This window comes from Drosophila kikkawai, chromosome 3L (assembly GCF_030179895.1).
Source record: "Drosophila kikkawai strain 14028-0561.14 chromosome 3L, DkikHiC1v2, whole genome shotgun sequence".
NCBI lineage: Eukaryota > Metazoa > Arthropoda > Insecta > Diptera > Drosophilidae > Drosophila > Drosophila kikkawai.
Genome location: NC_091730.1, coordinates 25,066,993 through 25,093,631, shown reverse-complemented (window position 1 = coordinate 25,093,631; position 26,639 = coordinate 25,066,993). Strand labels below are relative to the sequence as shown.

General features: G+C 41.3%; 1 protein-coding gene across 17 annotated transcripts in view; it reads right to left on the bottom strand.

The window, feature by feature from the left end:
* bru3 (bruno 3) overlaps window positions 1-26,639 on the bottom strand; it is a 265,769-nt gene that overhangs the window by 114,041 nt on the left and 125,089 nt on the right. For 8 of the 17 annotated variants that reach the window (XM_017181101.3, XM_017181103.3, XM_070284885.1 and 5 more), the window contains exons 1-2: window positions 9,876-10,185; window positions 7,971-8,432 (exon numbers count right to left, since the gene is read on the bottom strand). The exons of 8 other annotated variants lie outside the window; for them this stretch is intronic. In XM_017181101.3, the coding sequence (XP_017036590.1) occupies window positions 7,971-8,030 (60 nt within the window). In that variant the 5' untranslated portion in view covers window positions 8,031-8,432; window positions 9,876-10,185. Of the gene's footprint in view, window positions 1-7,970; window positions 8,433-9,875; window positions 10,186-26,639 lie in introns of those variants that run through there. One more of the 17 variants, XM_070284891.1, reaches the window with a different exon arrangement.

Below are 26,639 nucleotides of genomic sequence, written 5' to 3'. Positions count from 1 at the left end.
CAGCTGTTTCAGGCCCTCTCGTTGCCAACCCGTCTTTATCTCAACCGGGGCGCATTTCGTGTTGTTCCCTGGAAAATGCAGCAAAAGCCAACGAACTGTAACTGGACGTCGTTTTCATCAATATCAATGGGCGAAAATCTCCGCCTCCACCTCAGCCACCTCCACCTCCTGCTTTTTCTCGTGCATCTCCGCTTTTCATTTCGCCAACAGAGTTGCAACATATGCTATGCTGCAAGTGGGCATGCCGGGCTGGAAATGGGAATCGAGAGGGGGAATACGGCGGGCGGGGCCGGTCTGGTGTGGACAGCAGCGCTTTTGCAACACAACGCATCATTTTTATTGTTTGTCGGCTACAAGAAAACAGCAACAACAACGGCCGAACTACGTCTATTGAAAATAGAAGGCAGAATGCTGAAAGGCAGTCCGCGAGGGGTCGGTTCGCGGGCGGAATCCGTTCGTGCTTTTGTATTTTTGAACCCAAAAATAGAAAAGTGCAACTAACTCGAACGCCACCGTATTCACCGCGCGCAGAAAATCGGGGGAAACACAACTTGAAATGCGCACTGAAGTGGCGGCGGCGGTGTCTAATGTAGCCGAAGTTGTTGCAGTGGAAGTCGGGGGGCATTGGTTACGATGGACTGCCAATACATTTCTCAGTTGTTCTTTAAGGCTTCGCCTCGGGTTCTCTTGTGGGATATACACTCTGGCATCCAACAACTTCCTCATATTCCGGCAAGAGGGAGAATATTTCGATTAGTGATTTCTGTATGTTATGGTTGACTAGACTGCGATGATACCTGTCCTTTCTATCTGGATGGTTATTTCCCCAAACAAAACCCTCACTCAATAAAGAAAGCACCTTTAATACAACGGCGCAGTTAAAATGATCGATTCCGAAGCGGCATTGGGGGAAAAGCACCCTATTCGCACCACTAACGACACTATCAACAAGCCAAACAAGCAGCTCCGACAACGACGGCAACCGCATTTAACTATTGTACACTTCACTACCTAATAAGTCTCAATTAAATGTACATAAAGCATAACACCTTGTAACATTTGCATGTTTCAACCAACAAACTCCCCTCCTCCTGCCTCCAGCAACACGCTGTCCCGTGTTTACTTGAACAACTTTCGAAACTTTCGGCACGCAAACCTTCAACAACAAACGCTGAATACAAATACAAAATACAGGAGCGGCAACAACAAAATTACTACACCTGCACAGTCGCTGGGAAAGGAGGACTGTCATTCTGCCAGTGTGTCATTCAATCATTCACTCATTACTTCAATCCTTGACATTGTCAATGTCACAAGGCGTTACTCCCTTAAATATTAAGGCACTTTCCTTTCTAAACCTCCTGAGATAAAACGATTAAAGTAAATAAATTAAAAAGGAAAGGTCGAAACTATTACCTATAAAAGTTAATCCTTTTTTAAAGATAAATAAAATGACATCTTGTTTGAGCTTTATGGATGCTTTACAATAAAAAAGCTTTTAATAAACTTAAAACATAAGGAAAATGAGAAAGCGATTGGTATGATCACATCTGCGGGATGAATATTACAAGAATACTTCAATTCAGGCAACTCCTTAAATACCAACGAAATATTTCGTTTGGGTCTTGGACTGTCACCCTCGTGCTCCTACTCCTCCGATCCCACCACCACCACCACCACCAGCACTCCCATGGAACATTGCATGCGTGCGTTCCAAGTGGCTGTTGCTGTTCTGGCCCACTTCCTGTCGTAAATAAAGTGGAACTCGCTTTTGGCAACTCCCGGCCACATCGACGGCCCCTTGCGCACAGGTTGCCTGCCACCCTTAATGAATACGACATTATTTTTTATGAGCTGTCAAACACTATTTTCCATACATTTCTTCTCCTTCAGTCGCCGCTGCCTTTCACCCACTCGAGACCCATTCCAAGTTTCCTATTGCCATTTTTATTTATCGTCCTTGAGTGCTGGTGTGCGCGCCTGTGTGGTTGTGCGGTATTGTTATTATTTATATTATTTTTGATAGATGTTTTTGGGAAATTTGTATTTTATTGGTTGTTTATCGACAATTAGCGGTTTTGTTTGCCGGTTTCCCTTTGCATAATATACACACTCTGCTTCCTCTCTTGGAGTTTTCCGTTGATTTATTTGCCGTGTGGAAAACAAGCCCATACTGCCAGAGGAACTGGCCACTCAGAGAGAAATATCGATAAGGTTAAGGATTTTGAGAGTGAAAATAATTAGCGCATCAGGCAAATACGAAAAACAAAAGCAAAATGGCCTATATAAGAGTCTGTATGTACGAGGGAGACCATAAACATTCTGCTGCGGAACATAAATAATAAACAGAAATACAATTTATTGTTCTCCCAGCGAAAAGAGAGCGAAAAGTCGAAAGCTAAAGGCCTCTTCATGCGGTTTTGCACTTTGGCGAAGGCATTAAAAAGTATGCAAAGTACATGAGAGAGAGAGAGAGGGGGGCGGGGTGGCCCGGGAAAAGCATCTGGAAAATTTGTTCACATGACGCACACAGCTGCTGCCACTGCGAGCTGTAAGATTTTCCTTCGCTTTGCCCATTTTCATTTTTCGGTATTTTTGCGCTTTTGTTTACATTTAGATTCAGCTATTTTGAGAAGCCATAAACAAAACAAAGAGAAACGTGCAGAAGCCGCGGCAAAGGCAAACCAAGAGGAGGAAATCGGAGCTGAGAAAAAGTCCAAAGTCGGAGGGCATATAGCCAATACATAAGCGTGCATGTGCCATGCCCGCCGCAGGAAACCTAATGAGCTGTGCAGCTTTTGAAGTTGCCTCATTACGATGATCGAATTGAATGGAATCGAAAATCGATCGATAGTCAAATGGAAGACCCACAATTAAGGCAGGCAGCCATAGATAAGACCTGGCCCGATGGCCGGGGGACGGACACGCTCGAGGGTGTGCGTTAATCACGCAAGTAATTCTAATGCCCGAACCCGCCCCGACGCCCTCACCCTGGCCCTGGCCCGCGGCGATAAGTTTTCCACTCTCGCTCCCGCGCTTGGGGGTGAGTTTTTCGCCAAAGGAACAAAGCATAATCAGCGCTGAACATGCCAAGCACAACAGAAGCGGGAAAAGCGTTGTTGGCCAGAACCTGAGTCACAGCCGGGGTGCAGTCTGTGCGCCCTGTTAACAAAGCTATAAAACTGTCACCTATAATAATCGAGAAGCTCAAATTAAAGCCCGGAGCAAGCCCGAGTCGCGTGCCCTTCGACATACATAATAAAAAATGCAAATCATTCCCCAGCCAAGCATAACGGAATCGGAAAGCATTAGAAGTTGTTCAAGAGAGACGTTCTGAAAGTAAATGAGTGAAGTGAATAAACCCTGTTCGAAAGGTTAAATTGCATTTCCGTCCACTGACTGACCACGGGCAAAAAGCTGCTTAAAATCTTGGGGGAAATGTCTCGAGAAGTACTACTAAAAAGAACCGAAGTTGTAGCTATTTATACGCACTACCTGCACATCGGCCGGAACAAGCTTGAAACTTTAAACGCGATTATCTCAGAATCTTGTTTTTTCTAAATAACCTTTGCGGTGGACTAAAAAACTATTAATCCGATCAACACCCAATTTTGACCACTTATTTATTAAATTAAAAGCTAGTCCTTGGACGAAGGACTTTAATTTTTTTTTTAAACTTTCTTTTTTAGAGCATAAAATAAATAATAATAATAATAAATAATCGAAAAATTTTATACCTTAAAAAGGACATTTTTGTTAAATCGTCGCCATTTTTTTTAATCAAAATTTTTACAAATCCTTCGTCCAAGGACTAGAAAATACAATATACTAACGAAATTTTTTTTTATTTTTGATTTCGGATGAACCGTTCTCGGGATATGATGTCCAGCGCAAGTCACCATCGAAAAAAGACGATCTTGGAATTCGGCCATAACATTTTTATTATTTAATATTTTTTTATGAAAAAATTTTAATAGGTACCCAGAAAGATGTACTAAACAACGTCGGCAAAAAATTTTTAATAAATATTTTTTATGTTGTCAAAAAAAAAATCGACAAAATTTAATTGTTTTGCGCGGTACAACTTTATATAACCCCTTAACAAAAAATTGGAAAAATCAAAACAATATAATCAAAATAAAACAAAAGTAAACTATTTTGTTCTTAAACTGTTACTTTACCTAGCTGTACGTTACACATAAATTGACACTTCACTACCTTCGATTATTCGCACATCTACCTGTCCACAAATTGAATACATAACTGTTGCCAAAGAGTACTTTTGGGACATGACTAATCAATTAGGCTTAAGAAAATTTCATTGGCAAACACATTTTCGCTGTGCCGTTCGCCTTCCCCTTTCGAGAAGTATTTATGTTTATTAGGCTGGACAATTTGCCGACTTAAGCAATTACCAGCAAGCCAACAAAGTGCGTTGGCGCTTTTCAATATTTATACGCCTGTCACCCACTCCCGTAAGCCCTCTAATGGTATGTAAATGCTTGACGGCTTACAAAATACCGGGCCAAGCATAACAAAGGCGGCGCGGCGACCACAACCCGTTATTATTATTGTTGCATACGTCAAGACGTCCTGGCCCTGGCCCTGCGGTCTGTCTTGTTTCCCTTTGCTTTTTTGTTCCTTCCGCTTTGTTTTCCCAAGTAATTTGCAGTGGCAAGTAATTTAATAGCGTTGCATACGTGTGTGTGCGCCTCGACGGGCTGTTGAATGCGCCCCCAGGTGGGCAAGGTGTGCTGTAAGTGGGCGGGGGAGTGGCCGTCAAAAGGTAAATTATGCCGGCGGATGACAAGCGGACTCCTTCGAACGCTCTCGGTGTCCTCTGGGCGGCTTGCGGGCCACATTCAAGATTATTGGTTTCAAGGGTGAAATTATGAAATGAAGTGGAAAATGAAGTGTGCGATTGTGCCAAGTGGCAAGTGCGGATGAAAGCTCCGCCAAAGGAGAAGACGATTAGAAGAGGGGCTTAAAGGGCAAATATTGAACGGCGACAAAGAATTCTAAGCGGAAAGGGCTGGAACCAATTGAAAAGGAATGAAATTGGAAACAATCGAAGGAAAACGTATTAAGACTTTAAATATATGATAAGGAAATACCCAAGTGCCTTCCTGTTAAAAACAAAATCTCATTATATTTAAATTTAATTTTATTTCAGAGACATTCGACCAAGTCTTATGTCAATGTCCTTTATTAAAAAAGGGGTTTTTTTATTTTTCGTCCACTAAAACCAATTACGAGTTGCAATCGGTCTACCTAGAAATCAGGGGTCTTAAAACCAAGATACTGCCTGTGAAAGGGTATAACCTTTAGCAGAGACAATTCGTGTCTCTTAGTCATGGCCCGAAATGCAATCGGCAAGCGCGAAAGGAAAGAAAAGGACCCCAGAAGAACTGTGTCAACGACTTTGCTCCACTTAACCATTTAACGAGCAAGTTAGCTAACACGTAATGCCAACAACAACTGAAGAGCAACAAAAGGATGTGGAAAAATTCAAAACAAGTGGCACAGCACAAAATATTGAACAACAATAGGGCGAGCGGAGGAGAGGACTAGATAGCCAAACGGCAGGGAGGGCGACAGAGAACGCGTGTGTCATCATTAGAATAAGAAGAGAGAGCGAACATCCCCCGCGCCAAGGATGAATGTAAAAGCAGACACAAGAATATAAGTAGGAAACGGGTGGATGCGGGGAAGGATTGGGGGATACGAGGAGAGAACGGGAGGACGGACGCACGCACAAAGCACAACAAAGAACGCCGGCGACGTCATCCAACGCAGCACGCACCACCCTCGCCCTGCCCCCTGCCGCACGACACCCCTCAAAGCCCGTCCTGTGCAACCCCCATCTATGCCCGATCCTAGACAGCCACCACCATAAATGTGAAATACACAATGAAATTTACGCAATATCCCAAAGTAACAGACTTTTCTGCGTTGGCGTTGTAATAAAATCAAAAAATAGAGAATAAGAGAAAAGAGGGTGACAAGCGGAGGACAACAACAGCAACTGGAGCAACATCAACAACAGCATGTGGGGCACACACACTTACACACACACTGATAAAGCAGTCAGCTGAAAGTGAAACAGATAGATAGGGGAGCGGGAGTGAGACAGCCGTTGTTATTCAACGCAACAGAAATATATGTAAGTCCGATTAGAATTTAAGTTTTTTTGTCGAAAATTCCACAAAGCTGGTTGACAATTTGGCAGAATCAAGAGACTAAAGAGCAAGTGAATGAAAAAGTAGATAAATCAATATGTAGGACGAGATTCTACCATATGGCACTGAGAAATATCAGGTGGAAGCGAGATAACCAAAACAAGGGATGATGATAAACCTGAATTATAATAAATTGAAGCTCCTGTGAGGATTTTAAAGATCAATGAGAAGACAAAATAATAGTAAGTCCGAGGAGTTAATCGTACAACTTTACTTTCAAGACTGTAGAACAGTGGTGCCCAAGGCTCAGTGTTTGCTAATTTTCAGGAAAGTAAACCATTTAAGCAACGCTCCAAAAAGCCAGAGAAAAAACAGGATCGTCTCAGACCGATGCGATCAAATTATCTTCATGTGAAACAGGATTTGTGAATCATTATTATCTTAAATAGGTATTTTATATTGGTAATTTAAAAGGATTTAATGTTTAGTAGTTGTCCAATTAGCGTCAATTTTAAATATTACTTGGCTACAACAAATTTAACTAGATTGGTAAGGTTTTGGAAATAGATTAGAAAGTCTAAATTTAAGAAATCGTATAAAATATTCTTGTCAGGTAGTTGATAGTTGATAATTGGTAAAACAGGCAATAAAAAGGAAGTTGAGTTGAGTCAATTGATTATGATTGATACATTTTTTAACGAAATAAGGACCACACAAAATACTGAACTATTTTTGAATCAACAATTATTATTTAAATTTTCTTTCCATTAAATATGTCGTTTGAAATATCTTTGGATCGGAATATTTATGGTTACTAGTATCGTAGCACTTATTTGCTTTGATTAAACTTTTTGCTAGTTTTTAAAATGATTCATAATCCTAAATTTACTGAAATCAGATAAGTGAATAAATAGATAACTGAAATAAACGTTGCAGAGTTCAAAAAATTTAAAGTATTTACAACTATTAACTCGCTTTTCAAAACAGCTATATTTAGTAATTTGACGCTTAAAAATGTTCGAAATTACAACCACAAGGGATAGCTTTACGTTGACTTTGAAATTGTTTGCCTTAAGATTAATTAAGAAGCGACTCCGTTCCAGTTTAAACTGATTGGAAAAGGTCTTAAGTAACACTTGCTAATACTTTGTACAATATTTCGTGGCTTTAAAATGGTTTATCTCGAGATCTCTAGAAGTTCACCACATATGTATATATTTTTCTCTTTGCTTCGTTTAATCTTTCATCGAAAAGTAGTCTACTTTTTGGACGTTCAGAAGTTTTTCCGTCCAAAGGAAGAGGAGCACTTTAAGTCGAAGCCAATGCTCTCGTAACAAGGACATTGGCCAGAAGCGGATAAGTGAAGATGGCGGTGCGTTAATGGCCGAGCGACGCAGACAGTGAAGCCGAGAGTCACATTGACCTACACACAGACGCTCTGATTTCGAAATTCCCACAAAAAATGTGGCCGCAAACACGCATACACATACAGGGAAGGACACCCAGACGCAGTGAATGATTAATTGTCAAAATATGTTGAACAAAGCCAAGGGCACAAAAAAAAAAAGGAAAAAACAAAGAGGAGCTGGAGGAAAAAAGCGCCACAACAACATAATAAAAAGTGCGTTAGTGAGCGTGTGACAATGTGTGCGGCGATGAATGCATATGTATTTGTATTAAGTTGTCATTACGTGACTACGGACAACAAGATTTATTATCATTCCGCTCCCCAACTGCAACCCACCCACCGCAAAAGGAAGAAATTCATTTGGGCCCCGATTTGATACTCACAGTAACTTGTTGAGCAAACTCAACCTTCGGCTGGCCGACCAATTCGATAATATGAACCATATGGAACGATTTGCTCTTGGACGTGGCGCCTTTGCGAGAAAAAATTGTTAACGATTTGCACCGATTCCCTGGACGCTTTTGGTTTTCTTTTTCTCTCAAAATGGCTGTTGCTTATTTGCTCGAGTTTTTGTTGTCGTTATTTTTTAGCACTTTTTATTTCAACAGTTTCTGATTTGTTTCTGATTTTCACTTGAATTGTCTGTTACTTATTGATTTGACTGTATTTGATTTTCTGCGTTACTTTTCGGGGTTAGCCTGCTATAAATGTATATTCGGCGGCTGGTTTAGTGCTTATAGTATTTATCTTATCTGTATTTTCCAGTATTTAAGCACACACGCATGTACTCTCTATATATCTATGTATCTCTCTTTTCACTCTCTATGTGATCTTGCTGCTCGTTTCTAAAATCGAATTAAAATTTGTGTTTGTGAATATTATTCGTGTTGTCTGTAAGCATGGGTAATTGGTAATTGGGAGTGCTTTTTCAGGTACAGTTGGACAGAAATACATTTTAGACTAGCCGATACGCTGCGAATTTAATCGCTTGGATATTAGGTGAGCGCGGAAATGAATAAAAACTCTCTTGCGATAACATTTATTCGCATATCTATTGTTTTTGGCAGAGAAAATGATTTATCATAGCATCGACTTGCTCTGAGGAATGCCAATAATTTAAAATTCGAATTAATCGAGAAGAACGACTGACAAATGGAATTTTATATTTTTTCTTTAAGGCTTCCTGGGAATACATCAAAATATTAAAACAAATTAGCACAGTGTACACTTCACACGCAAACGATTTTTGCTTTTGGACACTTGAAATAAAATTTCGAAAAAACAATGCATCAGCTCTTTTGGTAAATCAATATTGCATATAAACTTAGCAATATCATTATAACTTTTTCCTATAGCCAGTTTAGCATCACAAAACTTAAATGCAAAATAAAGTAACTAATTAGTGAAATGTTTTACGACTGATTTAACACTGCAAATCGAAATGGTTCTGAAAATGATTTTCGTTCAACACGAGCCACATCAAAGCGCCCGTAAAATAATTTAGCAACTACACACTATATGGTATACTCAAATATAAAATCCCAGGCCAAAGAAAGGAAAATCATGCTCTGCTGGCCAAAATCATTAGGAGCAATGCATATTCAATTAACATGGCAAAATATATTGGCAGCTCACACTGGCACAACCAAATACAAAATACAGCAAACACAACAGATTTTGGTGAAAATGTTTCAATGGGATCTCGGCTCGGTCCAGTGCTGGAGAGCCGGAATGCCATGGAGATGAAAATGAAATTATGGAATGCTCAAAATATTCAAATTCAGTGCGAGAAACCGAAACAGTTTTCCGTGCTCCGCTCTGCTTTGGGTTGCTTTCGTTCGGTTGGCTTTTCAGTCCAAAAATTTAATTGAAAATGTTTTCGTGTGCTGCGAGCGTGAATCAATTTTCGTTTGTTTGTTTATCTGGGCAAATTGAAAAAAATACAACAGGAATAAAGCGAAGCGTGGAAATATATCCAAAAAGTAAAGCCCAGACAATGGGAGCAAAAGAACCTGATCGCCAGTTGGGTTTCCCTCAACGCGTAGTTCTGCTTCTACTTGGAATTTTTGTTTACGAATTGTTTCTAATTATTTTTGGGTTTGTTTATCGCGGCAGTAGAGGCTGCTATTTCTGGAGCTAATGGTAATGATGCCGATGAAGAGATTGAACAGAAAGCGAGTTCTGGTAAGTCAGGTGCTGGTAACATGGATGCGTGATATTGCGGAATCTACTGGAAATATTTTGCTGCATAAGTTCGGGATGTTTTGGTAGAAATTGCCCTTGCTTACAGGTTTAACAGTTAAAAACTCGAATATGCGGCTTGTTCGTGTTATGGAATCGAGTCAACGAATTTTTCAAATATGTTTGCGATTTTGTGGCGAATTAATTTGATTAAGTTGTTGTTATATTTATAATATATTATTGAAGCGAATTGAAATTTTAATATTTAGATGGTTTTTGGTTTTTGTTGTTTGTTTTCATGAATATTCGTAATTTGTATTATCGATGTGTTTTTATATGCGTTTCTGAATTAGAGAACAAATGTCACACGACAGTCGACGAGAACTATACGAAATATTCCGACTTAACTACACAGAACTCAATATCATACTGCTGTCGTGCATAGTCGGGTTGCCTGCTTAAATTTTCGAAAAATTTCGTAAATAACGAGAATTTGCTCGCGACTCGGGAAAGCCGAAAGTACTTCGGCTCGCTGGAGGAAAATCCTCCCTCGCAATGCTCTTACTCTCTTACGAGTCGCTCTTTACCCGCTCACCCGAGCAACAGCAGGAACACGAACACGACCGAACCTGGACCCATCCGACCAATTCGAGCCAGCGTACAGTGAGGCCAACAGCAAATATACACCTCGACTTGGTCGAACAATAATACAATGGAAAATGTCTTAACAAATGATTACCACAAGTATATTTTATTTAATATTCCCCGGGGTTTCTTTTCCCTCTACAGATTTATTCCTTATTATTAAAGAATACTTGGGAATATTACGCTGAAACTACTTATTGCTATATTCTAGATATTTGTTAGATATCAATTTGAAACACTTAAAATACCTATGGAACACCTTTCTATGGTAAACTTCATAGAAACTTATGATGTGGAAACATGTAGCCGATGCCCACTGTACAACGAACGCAACAGCCCAACTCGCCGGCACAGAACGGGTGATGGTAAACAACAACACACACGCACACATGTTCGAGCGGTCGGTAGGGGGTGGGGGTGGGTGGACTGGTGCTTGGCCCGAGCCTTTCGGCTGCCTTCGGGATCCCGTTACGAGCAGTGGCTCGAGCGCGTCGAACGTGCGTGTTCGAAGCTGACGTCGAACTAGAACCAGAACCAGCAGCCAGGAGCCGACGGTGCGTATGCGTACGCAGCATTAATGAAGCCAAGATCCTGGACTGAACATATGGGTTGCCGATAATAGCTTGTTGCTCCTCGAAACATCAGCAGTTTCAATGAGAACAGCTTGGAAATTGCACATTGGAGATTTAAGATGGGAGATCTACGCCATCCACCCTCCAGCATCCCACCTTCGCAGGACCCAATCGTAGTAGTCCCGACTCGTCCGTGGAGCACAACAAAACAACGAAGGCGAAAGAGGAGGCCAAATCACGCCGAGCGGCGGCTCTGTCAGGCAGGCTGGAAATGGAAACCCCAGCAGGCCTAAAGGGAAAAGCCCCGACCAGCGGCCGAGCGAGCGAACCAACTCGTGACTCGTGCTGCCGAAGCACGCGCAGCCTTTCTCTCGTTCGCGCCCTCTCACTCGCGTTTTCCGGGTGGGGGTGCGAGCGAGACGGCTAGCGGTTAGTTTTCCGCCCTAGCTATGTAAGGTGTCTTGTGTAGTGGAGCAGAGTGCATCTGAGTGGGAGAGCGCGTGTGCCGGGCTTGACTGGCTCGGGCTGCTGCCCTTCTGGAGCTGGGTGGTGTGGGGGGTGGCGTGAGAGAGCGTGGGGGCCGGGCAGCGAGGGGGTTGCGGTGGGTGGGCTGAGCACCGCTAACATGTGCGTTTCGCTCTTGTTTTTGCACTGCTCCGCTCTGCTCTGTTTTGACTGGAAGTGCTCATCACTGCGATGATAATTTTCTGTTGAATATTTATGAAACACATGACTCACAATGTGATTAAGGCTTTCCCACTCACCTTGTTGTTGCTGCTGCCGATGCCGCTGGTCCCAAAAGGCAAACACAGAACGTGGCTGGAAGGCTACACCAATAAGAGCAGCGAAGAGATTCGCACTGACCGAAGAGAGTCGGTCCGAAGAGCGAGTGTACAGACACACACGCACAGTAGCTCACCCACACTCGCACGCCATTCACCGAATTGCTGGGAAATTCATCATCATGAGCTTGATGTTGATGACGACGCACGAAGACAGGAAGAAATTAATATGCGAAACGCAACAATTTTTGCCAACTACAGCGGCAACAGCAATGGCAACAACAACAGCACGGGCGGCAGATGGAGGAACACTTTTTGCGCTTTCCCCAAAGCCGGCAAAAATAACAACAAAACGGCAACCGGGAAAACATCTGCGAGGCATTGAATAATGCCAGCGAAGTTTGGGGTGCGGCTTGTTGTGCTTTTATTTCCGGGCTTTGCCTTAATGGTCGAGACACAGTTTTGCGCTATGCACAAACATACATACATACATATTCTCCTAACTGTAGAATTACCTGCGATTCGAAAAGATAACCGATAAGGTGTTCCAGAACGATAAAACTGTTTAATGTAAGAGTTAGCTTCTGACAGGCACTCATTACGAGTTTCCCCTTTACCTCTTTTCAAGTTAAAATGGACCTGATCAGTCCAATTTTCATTTCTCGGTCAGTTAGCTAAAATTTTGTTTGGATTTAACGAGAGGTCAGTTAACATTTGACCCTAGATTAACATGTGAACAAATAAGGGTTATGAATAAAAAAAAAAAACGTTCATGTTTGTGTTGACTACCTAAGTCAACTTTCCCTTTTATCTTTACCATTGTTTTAAGGGACCGTTAAAATTTCTCGGTCAATTAACCAAAATGTGATCCATGCCTCAAGTAAGAGGTTACTTCGGTAACTTTGTCCTGAACTAGATGTTAAGAATTCGATTATCTAGGAGGTTTTCGCATGGCGGGATCAATGTACCATGATCTGGTAACCTACCGATAGATGGCTCAGCCCGAACTCTCGACTCTACACAGTTAATCCGCCAGCTAATATGCCGAAATCCATCAGTTGTAAGCTCAATTCGGACGAGCTCAGTTCGGTTGAGTTCAGTCAGTCATTGAATCAAGCTGCTAACAATCTCCGCCCTTGACAGAGTCGGAAACCTAACAACCTGCCAAAGCAGCAATGAATGTCGTCTACTCAGTTGCCTGTCCATCTGGCCCTGTCTCTGCCACCCGCAACCCCCCTCATTCTGTCCCTCTCTCATGGGCCCGCTTCCCCTCAGCATTCAAGCGTTATTATTGTAGCTAGCGCTTTTCCTTTTACCCTGATATTTTCGCTACGCGCTTTCCTCTCGCTTCCTTGTGCGTGGGTGTCTGTTTCCATCTCTCGCTGTGTTTGTGTGTCACTAGGATACGCAAAAGCATCATGTAGCGTCCCCCCAGTCCCCCGAAATCTACCACCGCGCAGAGCAGGAGCGGCATCCCCGCAACCGTCGCGTTGTCCTGAAACTTGGAGTTTTTCAATTTGATATGCTCGACCGATTTTCGCTCATTTCAAACGCGGCACAGCACAGCGTTGTCAGCATCGCAGGCCGCCAGCCGCCGTCGTTGCTGTTATTGTTTCTCTGCGTTGCGCTTGTCGTCGCCAATTTATCGCATTTTTACTTTGATTTTGCGTTAATTTTCGGACAGCAACAGACGCTCCTCCCGCTCCACTGCCCCACAGACCCACCGTCCCACCGCTTTTCCGCTTTCCCGCTCAGGAGGCTCTTGTGCGACCGAGTTTGTTGTGTATTTAGCGCTAAATGGTCTGTTGATATTTTTCTTTTTTCACGCTCTCCTGTGCCTCTGGCTAAGAATCCGCTTCGGGGCAGTCAAGTGTTAAGGCACATAATCAATGTCAAGATGGCGACGATGATATGAAATCAATTTTACACGCATAGGAAGCTAGTTGATGGAATGCTAGGCGCAATCCCGAGAGCGAAACTCGATGATTTCCCAGCGAGCTATGAGTAGTTACAATGGGATATGCGGCGAATCCATCAATTTCAAATGTGCAACTTTGTGTGTGACAATCCTGCCAGGCACACATAGGCTCAAAAGGATATACAAAAGTCTTCGAGGATTTCTTTGGGAAGATTGGAAATTAATAATAATTTATAAACATATAATTTTATTAAACTCTAGCCACAGCTTCGCTTGAGAATATAGAGTTTGAAAAGTTTATCGCTAAGCAAATAATATGCTAAAGCATATCATTTAATGAAAACCAGAAATATAAATTAATGTATTCACCATTTTCAAAAAGGAAATTGTATTTTTACTTAACAAAATATTTCTTTACCGCACATCTGGGGACTTGGCCTTTTCGCGGAAGGCGGAAGACACTGCTTTTAACATATATTGAGCCAGTTATGTGCAGGAACTTGCTGAATGACATTATTAAAAGTCCTGGATCGGCCATAAATTCAATAAAACGAAAAATCACCAATGATTCTGCTGCCATTTATGCAGTTCGACATTATCTGACACTTGCTCGCCCTCGCCCACGCCCAGCACAACCACACACCTCCTACACTGACTCAATGTCATTTCGATTTTACATCTTCTATATACGTATTACGAACAACAAGTCGTTAGGCCGGGCCGGGCACTCTGCTCCAAAGCTATTGCCTTTATGCATCAACGAGCACATAAAAGCGCAGGAGGGCCCGGCTGCCCCTCCACATGGTCGATATTTATGCGAAAATCAAGCGATAAATCTAAATTATATGCCAGTGTTAAGGCCGGAGCAGCGTCAGAAGAAGGCCATGACGGGGCAGCCTTGGCTCCTGATCCCGGCTCCACCTCCTCCACCTCAAGCCCGTGGCCCCGAAATGTACTGGAACGCAAGGCGTATTGTTATGATGATTAGGCACCCTGTGAACGGCCTAATTAAAAGGAAGAGGCGATGCTGATAGATTCTGATTATCATATAATTAGGAGGGCTTTTGTGCGCCGGACTACAGTTTGTCATCATTCGAGGGAGCACTTTTCCAGATGCCTGTCAAAAGTTGGCCGAAACTGAATGTGGTGCTGTCATACATACATGTCTCGAAATTTCATTACGACTGCTGCTGTTTCGGCTTCTAGTGCTGCTGCGTCGTCAAGTTTTCGTTCCGCTGTCAGCCCGAGGGGTCAGAGGGCACAGTGGGAGGGAGCAGCATCAGCAGAATCTCTCTGCGGTCGAAAATTAATGAAAATTTCATAAACTGACGGGGCCTATGTAACATATATCTGTCGCAGCACCAGAAGCCATCGCAATGTTTGTGGCTTGCCATCATAACTTAATTAACAGCCGCACAGCCCGAACGAACCCTAGGCCAATATCAATCCCAGCCAGCCCAATCCCAGTCCCAATGCCAATCCAATCCACCCCTGACCCACGTCCCCCGGAGCACTGGCGATGCGAGCGTGATAGATACTCTGCCCGAGTTGCTGTCATCCCCTGCTTTGCATCTGACCCATCTCGGGCTGATCAAGTTATAAATAGTATTTCATATTTCACTACCAACGCTCGACTCGACCCAAAGAACTATGTCAAAGTAGCATATGTTAAGCCAGCAGAGGGCGGTGGGCTGAGCGGTGGTCGGTGTCAAGGGGTTAGGCGGAATAGAGCCGGCAAGCAACCCTTTCAGCCCTTCCGGGGACACGGAAACAGCAGAAACTTGAGGGCGTCGTCACCAGCTCAGTCGCAGCAGTGGACCCAACGACCACCCAAACACGTACTCATAATAATATTTCACTTTGGTCCCACAGAGGAGGTTTCCGCTTGCCGCCTGCCGCCCCCTCGGTCTGGTCCTGTGTTGATAAATTGGCGACAGGGTATAAATTAAGAAATTGTACACTAATTGCGTAAAAAACTTGTTGTAGCTGCATACTTCCAGGCGGTTTTTCAATGCCACCGCAAGCGGGAGCGAGAAAGGGACGGATATGGGTTAGGTAAGGATGGGGATGGGGGGTGGGGGATGGGTGAGGGCCAAAGTGCGTGAAAGTGTTGCCGCATTGTAAAAAGTTTTATTTATCGATTTTGTTTTGCGACCCGCAGCAACCAAATACCCCTGCCCACTCCACACCACCCCACCCCACCCCACTCAGCGTCGTTTCAATTCCAATTTTATGTTGTATCAAAAATTGTTAAAGCATACATTTTGGCGTTTGGCAGCCACTGACTAAGTGGTGCGGGGCATGAAGGGGGCTGGGTGTAGGGGGCGGCGTCCTCATCATCTGTGTGTTGCTGTTGCTTTTGAAGTTTGCACAACACAAAAACCGCAAAATCTAATTAACGGGGCGCTTGGTCTTGGTCTTGCCATTGTCGGGGAAGGGGGAGGGCTGGGGCCACCAAGGGGGCGGTAATTGTGGGGGGAGGTAGTTCTGTGAGGCGACGTGGTTAGCGCGTGTTTTCTTTTGCTGTTCCTGGCACTTGGCTACGGGCCTTTCTTCCCTGTTTTCTTTTTACCCAAGCCTTCGGCAAATTCTCTGCTAAAAGCAACCGAACTGGAGAGCGTTTAAGATCCAAACCAAAAATTGGAAAGTGTTTTTCAAGCAGGTGACAGCCTAGGCCACGCCACAACTTTGACTTTCCTGTTAAAATCCTAAGAAGGGAGAAACATTTAAAAATAACCGACGTCGCCGGTTAACTGAAGCTTTTCATCCTTCCATAGCAGTGGTGCCCCTTGACTGACTGCCTTCTGCCATCACACGCTCACTATGCACAGAATGTAACTAAATCTAGCCACTTTTAGAGATACTTTCTACTTTATCGATGCTGGAACTTCTCGACTTTCTTTTGTCTCTCAGAAACTTCTACTAATTATCACTTGAACCCCTGAGCAATGGTTTAAGAAGGCCAACACACAAAAGTCAAACCTTTTTGTTTGTTGTAACATCTTTTAAAATTATATGAGGGAATGCAATTATTATCAAAGTCCTCGTTGCATTTAAGTTACCACTTCTATAAATTCATACTTGTTAAAAAGTAATAAATCAATGGCAGAAGGATACATTAAAAACTTTAATGAGGTCTTAGCCAATATCCAACATTCTTAGATTTGCTCATGAATTCTGTAACGTTACGACATCTCAGCACAACTAAAATGAACTATTTTTAGTTGGCAAATTGTAGTGAATTTTACACATTTTTAATACCGAATAATAGTTTTTTGGCATATGTTTATCTGCTCCTCTGCATCTACTCTACTTTATCATGAACAGAACCGTTAAGAATCCTCCCAGTATAATTTCTTTGCCATTAATCTCACTTGAACAGATTCGTCCTTCTGTTCGACAGCTGTGTCAACTTTAAGCATCATTTAAAGTATTTGGTTTGTTTGTCAATCTTGTTTTACATATAGCACGCGGAGTCGGGCGCTCCTCTCACTGCTGCTCTCCCCCGGCCATCTTACAGCTCTATCTGGATTGACAGACCTCAGTTAGTGTCATCATAATCATTTTGTCATTAATATGTCTGACTGGCCACACGACGCGCCGCCGTCGTCGTCGTCGTCGCTGCTGTCCTGGCTGAGGTCCTGCCCATCCCTCGTCGCCGCATAATCTGCCGTTTGCTTTTTGTTGCGTTCATTTTGTGTTTGTCGCCCGCTCTCGCTCTTTCCCCGCCTCTGTGGGAGCCAATCCATTGAATTATATGGATTTTTGCCCGAATAAAATATATATCCGAGCATGTGTGTTTGTGCCCTGTGTCCTGTCCTGTGTCCTGAGTCCTGAGTCCTGAGTCCCACCCTAGCCCAACATTTCCGTATTTTTATATTATTTGTCCCGCCTGCGCTCTCGCTCGCACACAGCTCCTCCGAGTGCTCCCGTTCTGTCGCTGTCTCAGTCTCAGTCTCAGTGTGTGTTTTGTTTTGCTCCTGCCTTTGCTCTTGGCCATAACACACATCGCAGCATACCCGATTTTTGTTGCTGCTGCTGCTGTGGCTGTTGCTGTTGCTGTTGCTGTTGCTTCTCTCGGCCCGTGATTGACGTTGCCTTAGCTACCAGGCCACCGAGATCCCGCAGCCCCAAATCATCTGGGCGGCAACCAAAGCCTCAGCCAAACATTCGCATTTCACTTTGCCCTTCGTCCTTACAGCCAGCGTGTGTGTGTACGCTCCCACAGATATGGAATATATGGAGCTTGCGTGTGTGTGTGTGCGAAAAGTACTCCTAGGCCCTTATATAAGTACGTGCCTCGGCGTTGTGCTATCTCCTCATGCATTTTGACATACTTATGTCGTTTCATGTTTTTGCTGAATTTGCAAAAAAAAAAAAAAAAAAAAAAAAAAAAAAAAAAAAATCAAAGAAAATCGTCAAAAAATAAAAGTTTGTTTCCCTTTATTTCTTTTTGACTCCCCTTCATTTTTGTTTGTTGTCGGCCCGCTCTCTTCCGACAAAACCGCTCTTCAAAGCCTTGGAAAATGCGCATGTGTTGTAGCCATGGTACTGAATTCGCCGCAAACCGAATGGATTCGGTTGCGGCGAATTGGGTGCGGGAGGGGAACTCACTGACATTAAAATGTCCCTGAAGGAGAAGTAGTAGATTCGCTTCACAAGCTGATCACGAGAACCAATTGGATGCATAACCTTCATCAAAGCAGCACTCGATTTGTGACAATAGATACTCTCTTCAATCCCCAAAATAGCAGACCTCTTCGATTTAATGGTTTCAGGGAAATTTCCCCTCACAACATTGACTATTATTTGCCCCTGTTGAAATTTTCCTCATTTCCCCTCTCTTGGTTGCTTTACTCGGAGTTTCTTATCAGAAGTTGCAAATATATATTGGTGGGAAAGCTAGTGATTTCTCACTACTGAAACATTCATATTTTACAAGTGTAAGAGCCACTGGCGCACATCCAGCTTATTTTCGGGGGGTTTAAAAATGAAAATGAACCACTGAAAATCGTGATACTTATTCGCGGAACTTTAAATAGTATTTTAAAGAAGAGTTTTATGGGTTTATAGGAAATGTTCGTAGAGCTAAAGGGTAATTCAGGGTCGCTGATAAAATTAATTTGTTTATTGAGAAATAAGTAGAAAATGTGTAGAAAAGAACCAGTAGTAGAAATAACTAATTCCCTATGTCTAATTAAACTAAAATTAATGAAATACATTAATCAAATAGGGCAAAAAATTCGGATAATTGCTAGCATCTTTTTGCGAAACACCCAAATTTTGATACATCTTTCTAGAATTATAGTTCATTTCCAATCTTTGCATATCCAAAAAATAAATATACTCATTTATATTTTGTGTTTTATAATAGTGGCCATAGATTTTTGACCCCCAACCTCTAAGGCGTACGCCACTGACACAAACAATGGCACGCACTGGCGCAGGCCACTGGCATGTTACGAGCTGGAAGTGCTTCGGGTCTATTAATAGATCGTTTTTTGTTTACACCAGAGCACCGCCGGATGATTGGCATTCAGGGCAAGAGGTAGAACGGCTGAGACGTGGAGCAGGAGCGGGGAATGGGCCATGCAACTAATTATTCTAATAAGCGAGGGGCGGGAAGCCGGGTGGACAGAGCAATTGAACTGCTATTGACCCCAGATGCAAACGGAGAAGAGAAAACCGGGACACATATGTATGCGCGCACACACCATATGGTTGCTGCATCTGGCAGATACTTTTAGCGTGGATATCACAACTACGTCAGGCAAAAATGGTCAGTACTTCGTGTAACAAAGTTGTGCCTGTCATTTTCCCTAGCCATATCTATTTACTCTATCTTGTTGTGGGTTGTATTCTGTAAGCCAGCGGAAGGTAGCCCGGAAAGAGCGAAGCGTGAAATTCGTTCGCTGAACCAAACGGGAAGTGAGCCGTGAGATGGCCTAGAAATCTAGAGTGGGGGAGGGGAATAATGTAGGGGTTATGCAGCGTAATTACTTATAGATCAATTGTTGTGGGTCAGCCGTTTTTTGGCTGTCAGATTCGTATTAAATGCAGACGCACCGACGGACAAACACATTAATGCCACTGCGCTCATCCATCAAAAATACATCATACGTATGCAAGTCCATATAATACTCCGCTCTAAATAATATCCAATCAAATTAGCCACGAAATCCGTTTTGGCGAGCAGTAATTAAGCGAATCTGTCACACGAAATTCAATATTTTGCAACTCAATATTTGATTATGGAAAGCGGCATACCAGATATACCATGCCATATCATACCATACGTACATACCATTCACCTGCCAGGTCACGAACAGACCAAAAAGGCGGTGCAAACAACAAATGGCCAGGGGGTGGTGGGGCTGGGATCGTCTCCCTGCAGGGACAACAAATCATCGTCCGACGATGCGTCACGTCAATAACGAACGAAGTTGAAAAATTGTTAAAATTGAATTACAGTTGCAAAACGCTGAATGCTGAAAGAGCAAATACACACACAGTGCACTGTGGGGGAAAAAAGTCCACGCACATGAGGAACGACAGGAGGCGGTTCCTCTTTTTTCGAGGGGCGGCCGGCTGGGGCTCAAATCTGCATATCCTTCAGCAAATAGACAACAAATTGCAATGTGATATACAGTTGAGTTGATGGGCACGTTGTCCTTGGGTCTCTGCTGCTGCTGTTGGACAGCGGTGAAAATTGATAAAATGATATTGATGAATTGCACATGGCAATGAAAGTATCGAGGGGCGGCGGCTGCGGGGAAACTGCATCCAGCTCACAGCATCAGCAGCAGCATCATGCAGCAGGCATCACATCAGCCATCGCCGGGCCTGCAGCGTCCTCAGCGTCTGATGATGATGAAAAATTAGCTCCTGCCTGTGCATGGCTGATAGCTTCTCGGATGGATGCGTGAGTGCGCAAATAGTTAGCGCCTCCAGGGCGGGCGATTCTCCAGGCGAAGTGAGCAAGATTAATGAAGGGACTGTGCCACTGGCCAGGGGAAAAGGGCCGGGGATCAGGTACGGGCAATCCAATTAGAAATTGAGACGGCGTAGAAAGGACTCTGCCCAAGTACTATCCTAGACCTTCTTTACGGGATGTAAGCGTGTGTGCACACCATTGACTGTACAGAGTAACATTATCGAAATCGATCTTTATTGAAATTGGGGGTCATAAGTGACTAAATTTCATGTCTAAGAATATCTTTTTTACTTGACTACGGATAAGCACATTAAGCACATCCATAACCAATATTACAGTTGTTCATATTTCCTAAAATTTCAAATTAGTTCAAAAAGAAATAAATTCAATTTCCCAACTATACGTGCAGTTGTTGCGAAAAATTCGCACTCTTGATAATAATTTAATTACCATTCTAAGGGCTGCTTAAAAAGGATTATAACATTTTTACGCGATACTCGAAGAGTGCATAGCCACAACCAATCACACAAATTATCAAAACATATTATATAGCTTAAATATATAAATAATATATGTTATAAACACATTTCTGTCAACGTTCTCGGAAGATTTGAGTAAAATCGGAAGTGATTACATAACATAATATACTAAAACTAGGTTCATTCGATGGAACACATAAGTCCTGAAAACATACATTTACTACACCCCATATTTATACACCCCATTATCATATTTTAATTTCAGTCAGAAGTTTGCAAAGCAGTGAAGGAGACGCTTCCGACCCTATAAAGTATATATATTCTTGATCAGCATCAACAGCCGAGTCGATCTAGCCATGTCCGTCTGTCCGTCCGTCTGTCCGTCCGTCCGTCCGTCCGTCTGTCCGTTTCTACGCAAACTAGTCCCTCAGTTTTAAAGCTATCTGAATGAAACTTTGCATAGAGTCTTCTATATACTCTCACTGCTATATATGTCGGAACGGGCCGGATCGGACGACTGTATCATATAGCTCCCATACAAATGTTCGATAAATTTTTAGAAAAAAAATTATAACTTGGCTGTTTTTCAATATTTTTGCATCATTTTTGAGATATAGCCATTTTAAATTATTCCAGAATTTTGGTAAAAATTTTATGAAAATCGGACGACTATATCTTATAGCTGTCATAGGAACGATCGGAAAATGAATAGGAAAAAAATTATAACTTCGTTGTTTTTCAACATATTCTTATCTACTTTTAGAAATGAGCTTCTTTTATTATTTCAGAATTTTGGTAAAAATTTTATGAAAATCGGAGAACTACATCATATAGCTGCCATATAAACGATCGGTAAATGTGGAGAAAATGTAAAGCTGGGAATGTAAAACTGTAACTGTCAAACTGTAAATATAATAAGTATAGGTAAAATGTAATGAAACTCTGTTTTGTGAGTGTTTTCAGCATTTAAATTTATAATATAAACATCAAAACCAATCTGCAAGGGTATACAAACTTTGGCGTGCCGAAGATAGCTTCCTTTCTTGTTTTAATTTTTGTTTTATTATTAACTGAGATGCCAGACCTTTTATAGTTTTTTATAAAATAAAATAAATAAGCACTACCTTAAAAAGTATACGCCAGCATATGTATTTAACTTTTAAGCTTGGTCTCTGGCAGTCCTACAGACTGAATGCCAGAACAAGTGGTTCAAAATTAACAAAACGAACCCCGATATTCGGTGTTTTCCTTTGCTCTCGCAATTAGAATTCCCAACGGGTTCTATTTCAACTGTACGGAAGGTACCAAGAAAATTAGTGATAGTTAGGATGATGACGATTCGGGTAGCGCCAGGGAAATGATCGTCACCACAGCTGCTACTTGTCTGTTGGCAAGATCATTTCGTTGTTTTTGCCCAAAGTGGAGTCTCTAAGGGGAGGGTAAGGTATTTAATTTTTTTGTTTTTCATACATTTTTATACCCTTGCAGGGTATTATAATTTCAGTCAGAAGTTTGCAACGCAGTGAAGGAGACGTTTCCGACCCTATAAAGTATATATATTCTTGATCAGCATCAACAGCCGAGTCGATCTAGCCATGTCCGTCTGTCCGTCTGTCCGTCCGTCCGTCTGTCCGTTTCTACGCAAACTAGTCCCTCAGTTTTAAAGCTATCTGAATGAAACTTTGCATAGAGTCTTCTATATACTCTCACTGCTATATATGTCGGAACGGGCCGGATCGGTCGACTATATCATATACATAGCTGCCATACAAATGTTCGATACATTTTTAGAAAAATAATTATAACTTTGCTGTTTTTCAAAATTTTTGCTCCATTTTTTAGATATTGCCATTTTATATTATTTCTGAATTTTGGTAAAAAATTTATGAAAATCGGCCGACTACATCATATAGCTGCCATAGGAACGATCGAGAAATAAATAGGAAAACAAGAAAGGAAGAAGTTAGCTTCCCGAAGTTAGCACGCCGAAGTTTGTATACCCTTGCAGATTGGTTTCGATGTTTATATTATAGATTTAAATGCTGAAAACACTCACAAAACAGAGTTTCATTACATTTTACCTATACTTACATATACTTGACAGTTACAGTTTTACATTCCCAGTTTTACATTTTCTCTACATCTACCGATCGGTTTATATGGCAGCTATATGATATAGTTGTCCGATTTTTATGAAATTTATACCATAATTCTAGAATAATAAAAAAAGCTTATATCTCAGAGTAGATAAACATACGTTGAAAAACAACGAAACTACAATTTTTTTTCCTATTTATTTCTCGATCGTTCCTATGGCAGCTATATCATATAGTCGTCCGATTTTGATAAAATTTATACCAAAATTCTAAAATAATATAGAATGGCCATATTTAAAAAATGGTGCAAAAATGTTGAAAAACATCAAAGTTCTAATTTTTTTTCTACAAATATATCGAAAATTTGTATGGCAGCTATATGATATAGTCGTCCGATCCGGCCCGTTCCGACATATATAGCAGTGAGAGCATATAGAAGACTATATGCAAAGTTTCATTCAGCTAGCTTTAAAACTGAGGGACTAGTTTGCGTAGAAACAGACAGACAGACAGACGGACAGACAGACAGACGGACAGACAGACAGACGGACAGACGGACAGACGGACATGGCTAGATCGACTTGGTTGTTGATGCTGATCAAGAATATATATACTTTATAGGGTCGGAAACGTCTCCTTCACTGCGTTGCAAACTTCTGACTGAAATTATAATACCCTGCAAGGGTATAAAAATTATAACTTCGTTGAAAAACAACGTATTTTCATTTACTTTGAGACATGAGCTTTTAGTATTATTTCAGAATTTTTTTAACAATATTATGAAAATCGTACAACTATATCATATAGCTGCCATAGAAGCGATCCGTAGATGTAGAGAAAATGTAAAGCTGGGAATGTAAAACTGTATCTGTCAAACTGTAAACATGATAAGTATAGGTAAAATGTAATGAAACTCTGTTTTGTAAGTGTTTTCAGCATTTAAATCTATAATATAACAAGAAAGGAAGCTAACTTCGGCACGCCGAAGTTTGTATACCCTTGCAGATATTATTTCATTGCATTTTACCTATACTTATTATGTTGAGAGTTTGAGAGTTACAGTTTTACATTCCCAGTTTTACATTTGCCCTACACCTACCGATCGGTTTATATGGCAGCTATATGATATAGTTGTCCGATTTTCATAAAGTTTATACCAAAATTCGGAACTAATAAAATAAGCTTATATCTCAGAGTAGATAAAAATAGTTTAAACAAGAAATGAAGCTAACTTCGGCACGCCGAAGTTTGTATACCCTTGCAGATTGGTTTTGATGTTCATAGTATAGATTTAAATGCTGAAAACTCACAAAAAAGAGTTTCATTACATTTTACCTATACTTATTATGTTTACAGTTTGACAGTAACAGTTTTACATTCCCAGGTTTACATATTTTATACATTTACTGATCGCTTCTATGGCAGCTATATGATATATGTAGTTGCCCGATTTTTATGAAATTTATACCAAAATTCTAGAATAATAAAAAAGCTTATATATCAGAGTAGATAAACATACGTTGAAAAACAACGAAGTTATAATTTCTTCTATTACTTTCCCTATCGTTCCTATTGCAGCTGTAAGATATAGTCGTCCGATTTTCATAAAATTTTTACCAAAATTCAGAAATAATATATAATGGCCATATCTAATGGTGCAAAAATGTTGAAAAACAGCCAAGTTATCATTTTTTTTCTAAAAATTTATCGAACATTTGTATGGCAGCTATATGATATAGTCGTCCGATCCGGCCCGTTCCGACATATATAGCAGTGAGAGTATATAGAAGACTATATGCAAAGTTTCATTCAGATAGCTTTAAAACTGAGGGACTAGTTTGCGTAGAAACGGACAGACAGACGGACGGACGGACAGACGGACGGACAGACGGACGGACAGACGGACGGACAGACGGACGGACAGACGGACGGACAGACGGACAGACGGACATGGCTAGATCGACTCGGCTGTTGATGCTGATCAAGAATATATATACTTTATAGGGTCGGAAACGTCTCCTTCACTGCGTTGCAAACTTCTGACTGAAATTATAATACCCTGCAAGGGTATAAAAACAACGAAGTTATAATTTTTTTTCTATTAATTTCCTGATCGTTCCTATGGCAGCTATATGATATAGTCGTCCGATTTTCATAAAATTTTTACCAAAATTCAGAAATAATATAAAATGGTCATATGTAAAAAAAAGTGCACATATGTTGAAAAACAGCTAAGTTATAATTTTTTTTCTAAAAATTTATCGAACATTTGTATGGCAGCTATATGATATAGTCGTCCGATCCGGCCCGTTCCGACATATATAGCAGTGAGAGCATATAGAAGACTATATGCAAAGTTTCATTCAGATAGCTTTAAAACTGAGGGACTAGTTTGCGTAGAAACAGACAGACGGACAGACGGACAGACGGACAGACGGACAGATGGACAGACGGACAGACGGACAGACGGACATGGCTAGATCGACTCGGCTGTTGATGCTGATCAAGAATATATATACTTTATAGGGTCGGAAACGTCTCCTTCACTGCGTTGCAAACTTCTGACTGAAATTATAATACCCTGCAAGGGTATAATAAACATAAAAACCAATCTGCAAGGTTATACAAACTTCGGCGTGCCGAAGTTAGCTTCCTTTCTTGTTTTTTATTTTTTATTTTTAAGGCTCAATATTGTGTCCAAGTTTTACATCGATCATAGGAAAATTGACGAAGTTATGCAGAGTTGGACGAAGGTCGGTTGGTGTTCAGTGCATCAGAGCATCACAAAGTTTAATACGATAACTCAAAATCTTCTGAACCAATCGGTTTGGAATTTGGAACATAACTTCTTTAGGTAATTCCACGTCGAGCTTTTTTTAATTTTTAATATTATTATGTTTTTAATTTAACAAATTAACTTAATTTTTTAGTCCAAAATCGGGATTTTGACTTCCAATTTTTATAAAAAATCGGGGAAAATTTTTAAAAATAAAAACGCCACGTGATAACCTTGGGAAACTTATCCTTTAACGAATGAGGTATAATTTTTTTTTAGATCGGATGATTCTGTGGACAGTTAGGATATACACCACAAACCAACTCTTTTTGAAGGAGACTCGGGAGATTCCCTATAACTCCTCTACCTCTAAATATTTTGCAATACAAAATTGATCAAAAACTGTTCAAATGTTGTTATATTGTATTTAATTCATTAAGCTAACTTTAGCCGCTTCGCCACAATAATTTTTTGAAAAGTGGCCCGTTTTGCAGTGAATTAACCTTAAACCCCCCTTAATTTGTACAAATCAAAGCCGACCTTTTAGCCTAAAGAACATTACAAGACCTTATCAGGTATCAGGTATAGGTCGCTGCTAGCAAACAAAATACTTAAATAAAAATAATTTTTGTACGTATATTTAAAATCTATTATACATAAAGAGTTTTT